We start from the raw sequence: 10504 nt of genomic DNA, 5'->3' as shown, positions 1-10504 counted from the left end.
AAAAAAAAAAAGAATCCTCTGTCACATTAGTACACAAAATGTTACTGAAACTCTTTAGCTTCTGGCGCCTCTTATCTTTTCCTTTCCAGTCCACCACACCTTAAAGGAGTTTGTCCTCTTTTGTGGTGTTTGATTTCTGTGCAGTTGAATCCTGATCCCTCTTTTTCTCCTGGAACTAATTTTAATTGGAATTCTCTTGGATCTTAAAATTGTCATCGGCGATAATACCCAGGCGCTCTGAACAGAGAGCCCACTATGTGCCAAAGCATGCCTGTGCTACCTGAGATAACCACCACAACAATCCCATTAGGTTTCTCCACTTTTCAACTGAAGTAGTCTTAGAAAGTCCTGAGGCTGTTAACTACTGGGCTATGATTAAAAATACTTTTAGGTATATTGAAAAGGAGTACTAGTTGTTAAGTGTTACACAGCTTTGTATATTTTTAAGAGTTGCTAAATCAAAAGCAGTAGTGTAAGTCTGAGAAATAGCAAGGACAAGGTAAGAGATCTCTGATTTTATAAACAATTTGGGAAAACAAAAGTGAAACGTTGATAATCACATAAATTAATAATGTAGCCTCCAGCCCCCGGTGGAGGACCACCAGAAATCAGTGAGTTATAGGAAACACACTCTTTATTCAGCCAGCTGGGTCTGCCAGGGGTACGCAGACCCCAAATCAAGCAGCCCTGAAATGCAGAGGTAAGGGTTTTTAAGCCCACTCCTATTCTTCATCCTGTTTGAACACAAGTCTATTTTTCTTTTTACTGTCAACCCACAGGTCGGTTGTGCAAGCGAGGGGTACAGAAGCAGAAAGCTTATTGTTAGAGCGTTATGTTCCCATGGGCGATAGCCGAACAGTAATTTTCCGGCCAGCACAATAACATATAGAGCAGTGAGCTAGTTCTTTTTATTAGAGAACAGACAGGACTCAAGATTAAATATTATGGAGAACTGAATGACTTAAACTGCCTGCCAGGTTATGTGACAAAGCAGCTAATTGAGTTTGAATATAAAAAAAAAAAATGGCCAGTAGGCAGTTACCTCATTATAGGTGAGAAGTGCATTTGAGGTATCTCAAGCTTAGATTTACTTGTAAAGTAAATAGGTATACTGCCCACCAACTGGATGTGGACAGTTCAATGGGTTGGTTTGTTTGTTTTGTTTTGTTTAAATTAGGTGCCTCTCAGACTTTTATTCATGTTTACTACTAAACCCCTGAGTTCTGTTTTTCATAAGGTGAGAAACTCTTGGTAGAGTTTCACTGATTCATTTCAGCAGGTGTCTTTAAGAAAAAATTCTCTGTGTCTTCTTTAAAATTGCTTTATATGTGAACATTAGTGTATTTTAATAGCTAAGGTTTCCTATTAAGTGTCTATTAAATGAAATCTAAATTATAAAGATGTCTGTTTTCATATCATTGACTGTTAAGGAGACTGATATTTGTAAATAGTCATTTAGAAATTAGAAACTGATTCTGAATCTCCATGTTTTATTTTGTAGGACCAGCATTAACAGTCCAAGGGCCAGCTATATTTACAGAACCAGCAAATGATTCTAATGGAAGTAAGGAGACGTCCAGCCTTTTGGATAGTATCTTTTGGATGGCAGCTCCCAAAAACAGACGCAGCATTGAAGTTAACCGGTGTAGGAGAAGAAATCCTCAGAAGCTTATTAAAGTTAAGGTAACATGTTGATTTTTGTGGGTGTGTTTTTCTCATGACTACCACATGGTATGTTCATGTAACCTATGGGTAAATTATTCTCAGATCTTACTTTCTGTTTACTTTCTTTTGGTCTAAATAAAATATAATATTCTCAGTATGTATGTATGAATGTATGTATGTATGTCTACTGTCCTGTATCCCAAATAGTAGGAACACAGTCAAGTATGAACTTTGGTGTCTGCACAGAGGACTGGGTTGTGAAGAGCCTATATGACTTTAATTGTGAGCTGTGCCAGTCCTGTGCTGTGTGATTTTAAACCATATATGGGTAAAGTCTTAATTGTGGCAGAACCTAAAATTAAAGTTAGAAGCAGTAGGTACATTGGATCTTGGGTTTTACTGGCATTTACATATTTACTTTATTCTTCACTGTGAAGGAAAATTCTTAGATAAAAATAGCTAACATCTATTAAGTGCCTATGATGTATCTAAGTACTTTATGTGAATTACCTCATCAAAACCTCACAATAGCCCTCCAAAGGAAACATTGCTTTGCTCAGTTTTAGGATGAAGAAACTGAGGCAAAAAGAATTTGCCTGTGGTCACAAACTGTTAAATGGTAGAGCCAGGATTTGAGCTCTGGCAGTCTAATTCTTGAGCTCAAATTTTTCCCTTGAAACTCTTTTTGTATGTTCTTATCCTTAGACAATTCCATATATCCGCTCTCTGCATTGGATATATGGATACACTCTCTTCATTGATCTAGTAAGAAAAAGTATAGTGTTTATTGCCTTTGATCTTTTAATTTATAGCTTTAACAGCTGTGATTTGAACTACTGTTTACTCCATAGCATTCCACAGTAGCAGTGCAGTGCCCATGAAACTCCAGAAAAGAGAACTTACTTTGATAAGCTTCTACCTTCGGTATTTAACCAAATCCTGAGCTTAAACCAAGAAGTATTGTCATAGTTGGGACCAGACTTAGTATCTGGACTTGAAAAATACTTCATTAATTGAAACAACAGTAATTCATACAGTTAGATGAGATAATTTAAGGTGTTAGGAATGATCTTGTACAGGTCTATTATATGATCTCCTTGAGTGCGTTGATTCTGAGGGAAAAGAATAGCTCTTATCCTGTGCATTCATTTTCTTTATTGAGTTTTCTGCTACGTATAGTATATTATGTTGGGTGCTTTGTCAGGAAAAGAGTACCCACTGACTATGGATATCTTTTCTATTCCTCCACTTGGGCATGCAACCCAGTTTCCATTGTAGCAGAGTAAAATGAAAAATTGGTAAAGCAAGTAATTTGCAAGGTTCTTTATTCTTTTCGGACAATGAAATTGTTTTTCTCGTTTGCTTCACAAATGTATGTATATTAATCTTATGAAGTATTTCAATTTCTTTTATGCTACTGTTTACCGAAGGCAGGGGTTATTATAGGGAAAGGGCCGAATAAGAGGTGGGGAAATTTTAAGACTGCAGAGAGAAGGTTGAGTAACGGGCAAAGTTGAAATTCCAAGGCTGCATCTGGAAGGGAAGGGAGAAGGTCTCCTGGCCTTGGTTTGTTTCTCATGCTACCTGGTCAAATGAAAGTTTGGGCAGGATTTTGCTATCAGTCTTCTGGCTCCAAACAATCTGGGAACCAAATAGCTTCCTTTGATGTCTCTTCCTAGGGTTCTCAATCAAGCAAACTGTTATACATTAGTTAAGGCATTTTTATGTACATAAAATATGGGAGTGAGATTTTTAAGGAGAAAAAGGAAAAAGAAAAAAATGATTACAATCATAAGACTACAGTAAAACCACAACAATCACTGTTACATGTGGGTTTATTTTTGGACTCTCAGTTCTGTTCCATTGGTCTATGTGTCTGTTTTTCTGTCAGTAACATACTGTTTTGATATTGTAGCTTTGTAGTATAATTTGAAGTCAGGCAGTGTGATACCTTGAGCTTTTTTCTTTCCCTTTTATATTGCTTTGGCTGTTTGGGCCCTTTTGTGGTTCATACAAATTTGATGGTATTTTGTTCTATTTCTTTGAAAAATGCCACTGTGATTTTAATGGAGGTTGTGTTAAATCTGTATGTTGCTTTGGGTAATACGGCATTTTAACTCTGTCGCTTCTTCCAGTCCATTAACATAGAATAACCTTCCATTTCTTTCTTTCTTCTTCAATTTTTTTTAAAACAATGTCTTGTAATTTTCAGTATATAGGTCCTTCACATGTTTCATTAAGTTTATTTCTAGGTATTTTTTGTGTGTGTTGAAATTAAAAATGCAATTTTTTTTCCATTTTTTTTTTTTCTGAAATTTCATTGTTAGTATTAGAGGTACAGTGGATTTTTGTACATTGAGTTTGTATCCTGCAATTTAATTGCATTTGTTTATTGTTTCTAATAGTTTTTTAGTGGCATTTTTAGGGTTTCCTTTATAAAAAATAATGTCATCTGCAAAAAGTTAAAATTTTATTTCTTCATTCCCAATTTGGATGCCTTTTAATTCTTGCCTTATTGCTCTTGCTAAGACTTCCAGTACTGTGTTGAATAACAGTGGTGCCAGTGGGCACACTTGTTTCTGATCTTAGAGGAAAAGCTCGGGTTTTCACCATCAAATATGACATTAGTTGAGGATTTGTCATATAGTGTGTCTGATTATGTTGAGAACTTTTTTCTATATCCATTTTATTGAGTGTTTTAATCATAAATGGATGTTGTATCTTGTCAAATATTTTCTCTGCATCTATTGATGTGATCATATGATTTTTATCCTTTATTTTGTTAATGTGGTATATCACATTGATCTATTTGTATATGTCGAACCATCCTTGTGCCCCTTGAATGAACCCCACTTGATCGTGACATAATCTTTTTAATGTATTCAATTTGCTAGTATTTTGTTTAGGATTTTTGCATCTGCATTCATCAGAGTTATTGGTCTGTAATTTTCTTTTTTGTGTGTTATTCTTGCTGGGTTTCAATATAAAAATAATGTTGGCTTCATAAAATAAATTAGGAAGTATTGCCTCTTCTTCAGTTTTTTGAAAGAGTTTGAAAAGGAGAGGTATTAAATCATCTTTGAATATTTGGTAGAATTCATTAGTGAAGCCACCTGGTCCTGGACTGTTAGGTTTTTGATGATTGTTTCACTTTCTTTACTGTTGATCGTCTATTTAGGTTTTCCAGTTCTTCACGAGTCAGTCTAGGAAGGTTATATATTTCTAGGAACTGTTACTGTATAGTCTATACTATTCTCGTATAGTCGTTTGTGTTTCTATGGCGTCCTTTGTAACTTCAGCTCTTTTATTCCTGATGTTTATTTGAGCCTTTTCTTTTTTTTTCCCCTTAGTCTAGTCAGAGGTTTGTCAATTTTATTAATCTTTTCAAAGATCTTTGTTGCATTAATTTTTTTCTGTTGTCTTTTTCTCTATTTTGTTTTCATTCTGCTAATTTTTATCATTTCCTCCTTTCTACTGACTAGGTTTTATTTGTTCTTTTTCTAGTTCTTTTAGGTGAAATGTTAGGTCTTTTGTTTTAGATTTTTCTTGTTTCTCAAAGCAGGACTGTAATGCTGTACACTTCCCTCTTGTCACCACTTTTGTTGCATCACCCAAATTTTGATGTCATATTGTCTTTCTCATTTATCTCTGTATATCTTTTGATCTCTCCATTTATTTCTCCTTTGACCCAGTCATTCTTTAGTAGCATGTTGTTTAATCTCCACATATTTGTGATTTTTTTCCACTTTCTTTTTGCAGTTGATTTGTAATTTCAAAGCATTGTGGTCAGAGATGATGCTTGGCATAATTTCAATCTTAAATTTGTTGAGGCTAGTTTTATGTCCCAATATATGCTCTATTCTTGAGAATGTTCCATATGCACTAGAGAAGAATGTATAATTTGGTGTTCTGGGATGAAAAGCTCTGTAAATATCGATTATGTCCATTTGGTCTAATGTGTCATTTAAAGCTGATATTTCCCTGTTTTTCTGTTTAGATGATCTATCCCTAACTGTCAGTGGGTTATTTTAGTTCCCTATTATAAGTGTTTTTGTGGGTTTCTCTCTTTCGTTAAGTAGTAGTTGCTTTATATATTTTGATGTTCCCTGATTGGGTACATATATATTGATAAGTGTTATGTGTTCTTGATTTTATGTCTTCTTTCTCTTTATGAAATGTCCATATTTATTTCTTGTTACCTTTTTTATCTTGAAATCTATTTTATCTGATACAAGTATGGCTATATTCACTTTTCTCTGGATGTCATTTGGTTGGAGTATCATTTTCCAACCCTTCACTTTGAATCTGTAGTCGTCTTTGCTGCTGAGATGTGTCTCCTGAAAGTAGCATATGGTTGGATTTTATTTTTTAATCCATCCTACTACTCTGCACTTTTCAATTGATGATTTCAGCCCATATACATTTAAGGCGATTATTGATGTATGAGGATTTCTTGTAGCCATTTTATCTTTTGTTTTCTGATACTTCTGTGTCTCCATTTTTTCTTTTCCATTTTGTTTGTGTCTTAGCTTGGTGGTATTCTATTTCCCCCCCACCTCTATTTCCTCTTTTTTATGTTATGTGTCTCAGTTCTAGAGCTGTGTGTGGTTATCATTAGATTTATGTAAAAGTTTTATATGTGTAATAATCTTTTTTCTTTACATCTTATCTCCATTTACCTGTACAAGCTTTACCCCCTACCCATTTATGTTTTGTTGTCACAAATTACCCTTTTTGTACTGTGTATGCATTTTCAAATTGTAGTAGCTATTGTCTTTTTTTAAAAAAAAGTTTGTAACTTCTTTAATCTTTATGTTATATTTAAATGTTTAATACACTATTCTGGACAAGAGTTGCAATTTCCTGCTTCTGTCTGTTAGTCATCTTATAGTTAGATATCCTTTTGTCTTTATGTCTTGTGGTCATAAAGTCCCTCACCTTCTGTATATCTGGAAAAGCTTTTATTTCTCTTTCATATCTAAAGGATAACTTGACTGGTGATTTCTCTTTCAATATTTTGAATGTGATTTCACTCTCTCCTCCTGGATTGCAGGGTTTCTGCTAAAAAAATCCAATGATAATCTAATGGGGTTTCCTTTATAATTACCATCTTTTTCCTGACTGCCTTGAGAATTCTTTCATTGTCATTAATTTCTGTCAGCTTTAATATAATGTACCTTGGATGAAGTCTTTTTGGATTGAGATAATTAGGTATCTGTTAGCTTCTTGGATTTGAAGATCCAATTTTTTCAATAGGCTTGGGAAGTTCTGAACGATTGATTATTTGTTTGAATAGACTCTCTCTTCCCTCCTTCCTCTCTTCTCCTTTTGTTACACCCATTATTTTCTTATATTGCTCTTTCTAATGGAGTCAGATAGTTTTCCATAGAATTCTTTTATTTTTTTTCTCAATTCTCTTTTCGCAGCTGAGTCATTTCTAGATTTCTGTCTTCAGTATCACTAATTCTTTCCTCTATGCTCGCTAGTTCATTCTTAATCTCACTGAGTTCTTCAGCTCCAGAATTACATTTGGTTCTTTTTTATAGTTTGTCTTTGTAAAGTACTCCTTTTGTTTGTAGATTTTATTTCTGTGTTAATTAAACTACCGTCATGAGTTTTCTTGTATCTCGTTGAGTTTTTTCAGCTATGCAATCTTGAATTCTCTGTCATTTAAATTACATATTTCCATGTCTTTAAGTTTATTTTCTGGAGATTTTTAATTTTTTTCCAAGCTACCTCATTACCTTGGTTATTTGTGGTAATTGATGGATTATTTCTCTTCCTTGGCATTTGTGGAAATGAAATGTTTTTTTTTTTTTTAAGTTTTTGACACTTTACTCTTTAGTAGGTTGATAAGTAGAGGTCCAACTCTTTTGTTTTTCAGTAGGTAGCTCTGAAATGCAAGTCTTTATTTTCTCTTACTTGCACTGCTGGGGCTTCTGGGATCCCGCTGGGGCAGTTTTGCCTCTTCCATAGACTATGCCCTGTATTCTTGGGAGATGTGGGTTTCCTCTCTCTGCCTAGGTTACCTCAGTCTCAGGGCACCATCTCCATGGGGGAATATGGTGGGTTTGGGGGCTTCAGGCCTGTAAGATTCCTGTGCCATCTCCTGTAACTAGATACTGCCAGCAGTGTTGTGCTATCTCAAGTGTCCCTGATGCCTCAACCAGTATCCACTGCATTGGATAGGGGCCAAACGTGGTGAGGCGCAGTGGCAGGCCCAGCGTCTGTGGGAACGCTGCTCCGCCATGAGCTCCCCAGTCAAGGTGCCCCTCAAAGTCCAGGAGGCAGATGAAGCCAAACTCCGATAAACAGAAGCAGAGCTCAGAAAGATGGACGAGGCTATCACCCTTTTTCAGAAGATGCTGTGATACACCAGCTCCAACCCACAGTGGTCTACCATGGGGATGGCAGCAATAAATATTTTGCCACAAAACAAAACAAAACAAAACAAAAAAGGGAGACTGGTAAGTACATTCATGGCCTTGTTTTCCTTTCGGTCATGGCAATTCACAGACCTCAGCTGCCACTCTTCTGTATCTCCACTCTGGTCACTAGGTAGAGCTGCAGTGTGTGCCTGCCCTTCAGGGAGAAATGTTCTTGCCTGTCCAGTTCTCAGGGCTGTGGGGAGAGTGTGCCCTATAACCTGATACCTCCATTGCTGCATCTCTGCTGGGGCCACTGTGAGCTCCGGGAAGGTGAAGAGAAGTGACTGTGCATCTGTGGTTTTGTTTTCTGTCTGGTAATGAATGGCTGCTGCTAGATCACAGCTGTCATACCTTTGTGTTCCATCTCTTTTTTTGAGATTAGCTACACTGTGTGCTGGCCACTCAGGCAGGAATGTTGATTTTATCTCCCTGTTCCTTAAGGCTGCAGAGTGTGCTCTCTGTACCCTGACACTTCCACTGCTTCTGAGTTTGTTGAGGCCATAGTGAGCTCTGGGCTACATCTGTGGCACCAGTTTCTGTCTGTCCTTCTTTCCTCTTCCCCTGTTCACTCAGATATACCCACCTTCAGATGTTTCAATTAGAGGATTTCTCAGATGTGTTTGTGTATTGAGAAAGGAATCCTTTGTTGAATTATAGCTGTCCAACTTGTAACTTCAAGGGGAGAGACCTGGAGGTCCCCTTATGCCACCATGCTGTTGACGTCATTCCTGTTTTCCTTTATATTTCAAGTCTACTTTTAAACACATCAAAAAGACTTTCTTTAAAGGGCGTAATTCTCATTATAGTTGGAAAGATGTATAAAAACTCATCAAAATATCCTCAAATTGTAACAAAACAGGTAAGTTTTAGATTAATGAAAAAATAAATGTTCTTATATAAAAAGAAAAATTACACTATCTACCAAGTATACTTCATATATAGGAATTTGAATTACACTGTGATAAATCAGGGGGAGCCAACTCGTAATGTATTTAAAGTGAGGTTGAACTAGGTGGTATATAACCTCGTGCAGCATGATTATTCCAAGAAAATTCAAATATAAGCTCCTGTCAGTAATTATTTGTTCATTATTTTGCCTCTTGTTAATTTTTTTTTCTTTTTTTAAAGACCAACATAGACGTTTGTCCTGAATGTGGTCACCTGAAACAGAAACATGTCCTTTGTGCCTATTGCTATGAGAAGGTGTGTAAGGAGACTGCAGAAATCAGAAGACAGATAGGGAAACAAGAAGGGGGCCCTTTTAAGGCTCCTACTGTAGAGACCATGGTGCTGTACACAGGAGAGACACCATCTGAACAAGATCAAGGCAAGAGGATCATTGAACGAGACCGGAAGCGACCCTCCTGGTTCACCCAGAATTGACACCAGAGGTGTTTAAGTAGGATAACTTAACATAAAACATTTCTCCTGAAGAAAAGGAAGATTCTTTGTTTTTAATGTTTTGTGCTTGTTTTAAAATCAATATAGCTCGAAACATTCTTTCTGAGCAATTTTAGTGTGGATAATTTAAAGAATATGTCAGGAGTAAAGTCTGAAAATGTTTGTTTATGCAGAGGCTCAGTGGATTTATATGTCTGTTTTTATTATAAGGTTTTAAGTAAATGTTAGGTTTTCAAGACAGAACAATAAAACAAATAATTTTAAATTCATATCAAGAGTTACGTGTTTGGCTGTGGTTTTGTTTGCCACTGTTTTTTCTTACATAAGACTACTTACAGAAATACATTTGTTTAAGTAATACCTAGAAATAGGTTATTATTTGAATTCTGGGTAATGTTTTTAAGTTGGTGGTTGTTGTAGTAAGAAAAGGTTCTGTCTTTTCTTTCGTTGTTTTAGCAAACTAAAATTACCTTTGGTGAAATTTATGTGGGACATATGTTAATTTACTTGGTTGGACAAATAATTCTTGACATTTTACATTAAATCAAAATGACATTCAGAATTCCTTAAATGGCTCATGAAATTTATAATTTATTGTTTTGGAAGAGAAACTTTTAAAAGAAGATGTGAGTAAATTCAGTAGTACACAGAAAATGCTAAGGATGTTGCCTTTGCATTTCCTAAATATCCTTTTAATTTATATCTTATCATTTTCTCTTTATAGCAATGGCCTTTTTAACTTAAAGCAGTTCATTTCATATTTCTTTCTTCTCCCATTCCTCTGTCTACCTTGAGCAGAAGGTTTGCTATTTTGTTTCCTGCCCCATTCAAAAATAAATAAAAGTGAGATAGCTTTTAAAACATAGAGATAAGAGTATTATGGTTAAATGGAAAAATCAGTGCGCAAAATAAGATAATACCTAGAATAATGCATGACAGAATACTTACTAGAATTAGACAGCAAATTGAACACTGAACTTATTTTCCTTAGAAAGAACCTGCATGGCTAA

At 35.5% G+C, this 10504-nt stretch overlaps 1 protein-coding gene across 1 annotated transcript in view; it reads left to right on the top strand.

Moving 5' to 3' along the window:
• Positions 1 to 10053, top strand: part of MRPL32 (mitochondrial ribosomal protein L32) — a 10427-nt gene extending 374 nt beyond the window's left edge. Inside the window, exons 2-3 of the mRNA XM_006925345.3 lie at positions 1502 to 1683; positions 9222 to 10053. Coding sequence (XP_006925407.1) covers positions 1502 to 1683; positions 9222 to 9476 — 437 coding nt within the window. The 3' untranslated portion in view covers positions 9477 to 10053. The remainder of the gene's footprint in view (positions 1 to 1501; positions 1684 to 9221) is intronic.
• Positions 10054 to 10504: the final 451 nt, after the last annotated feature.

Source organism: Pteropus alecto, unplaced genomic scaffold, assembly GCF_000325575.1.
Source record: "Pteropus alecto unplaced genomic scaffold, ASM32557v1 scaffold109, whole genome shotgun sequence".
NCBI lineage: Eukaryota > Metazoa > Chordata > Mammalia > Chiroptera > Pteropodidae > Pteropus > Pteropus alecto.
The sequence above is the reverse complement of the archived record's forward strand: the minus strand, read 5'-3'. Positions and strand labels throughout refer to the sequence as shown.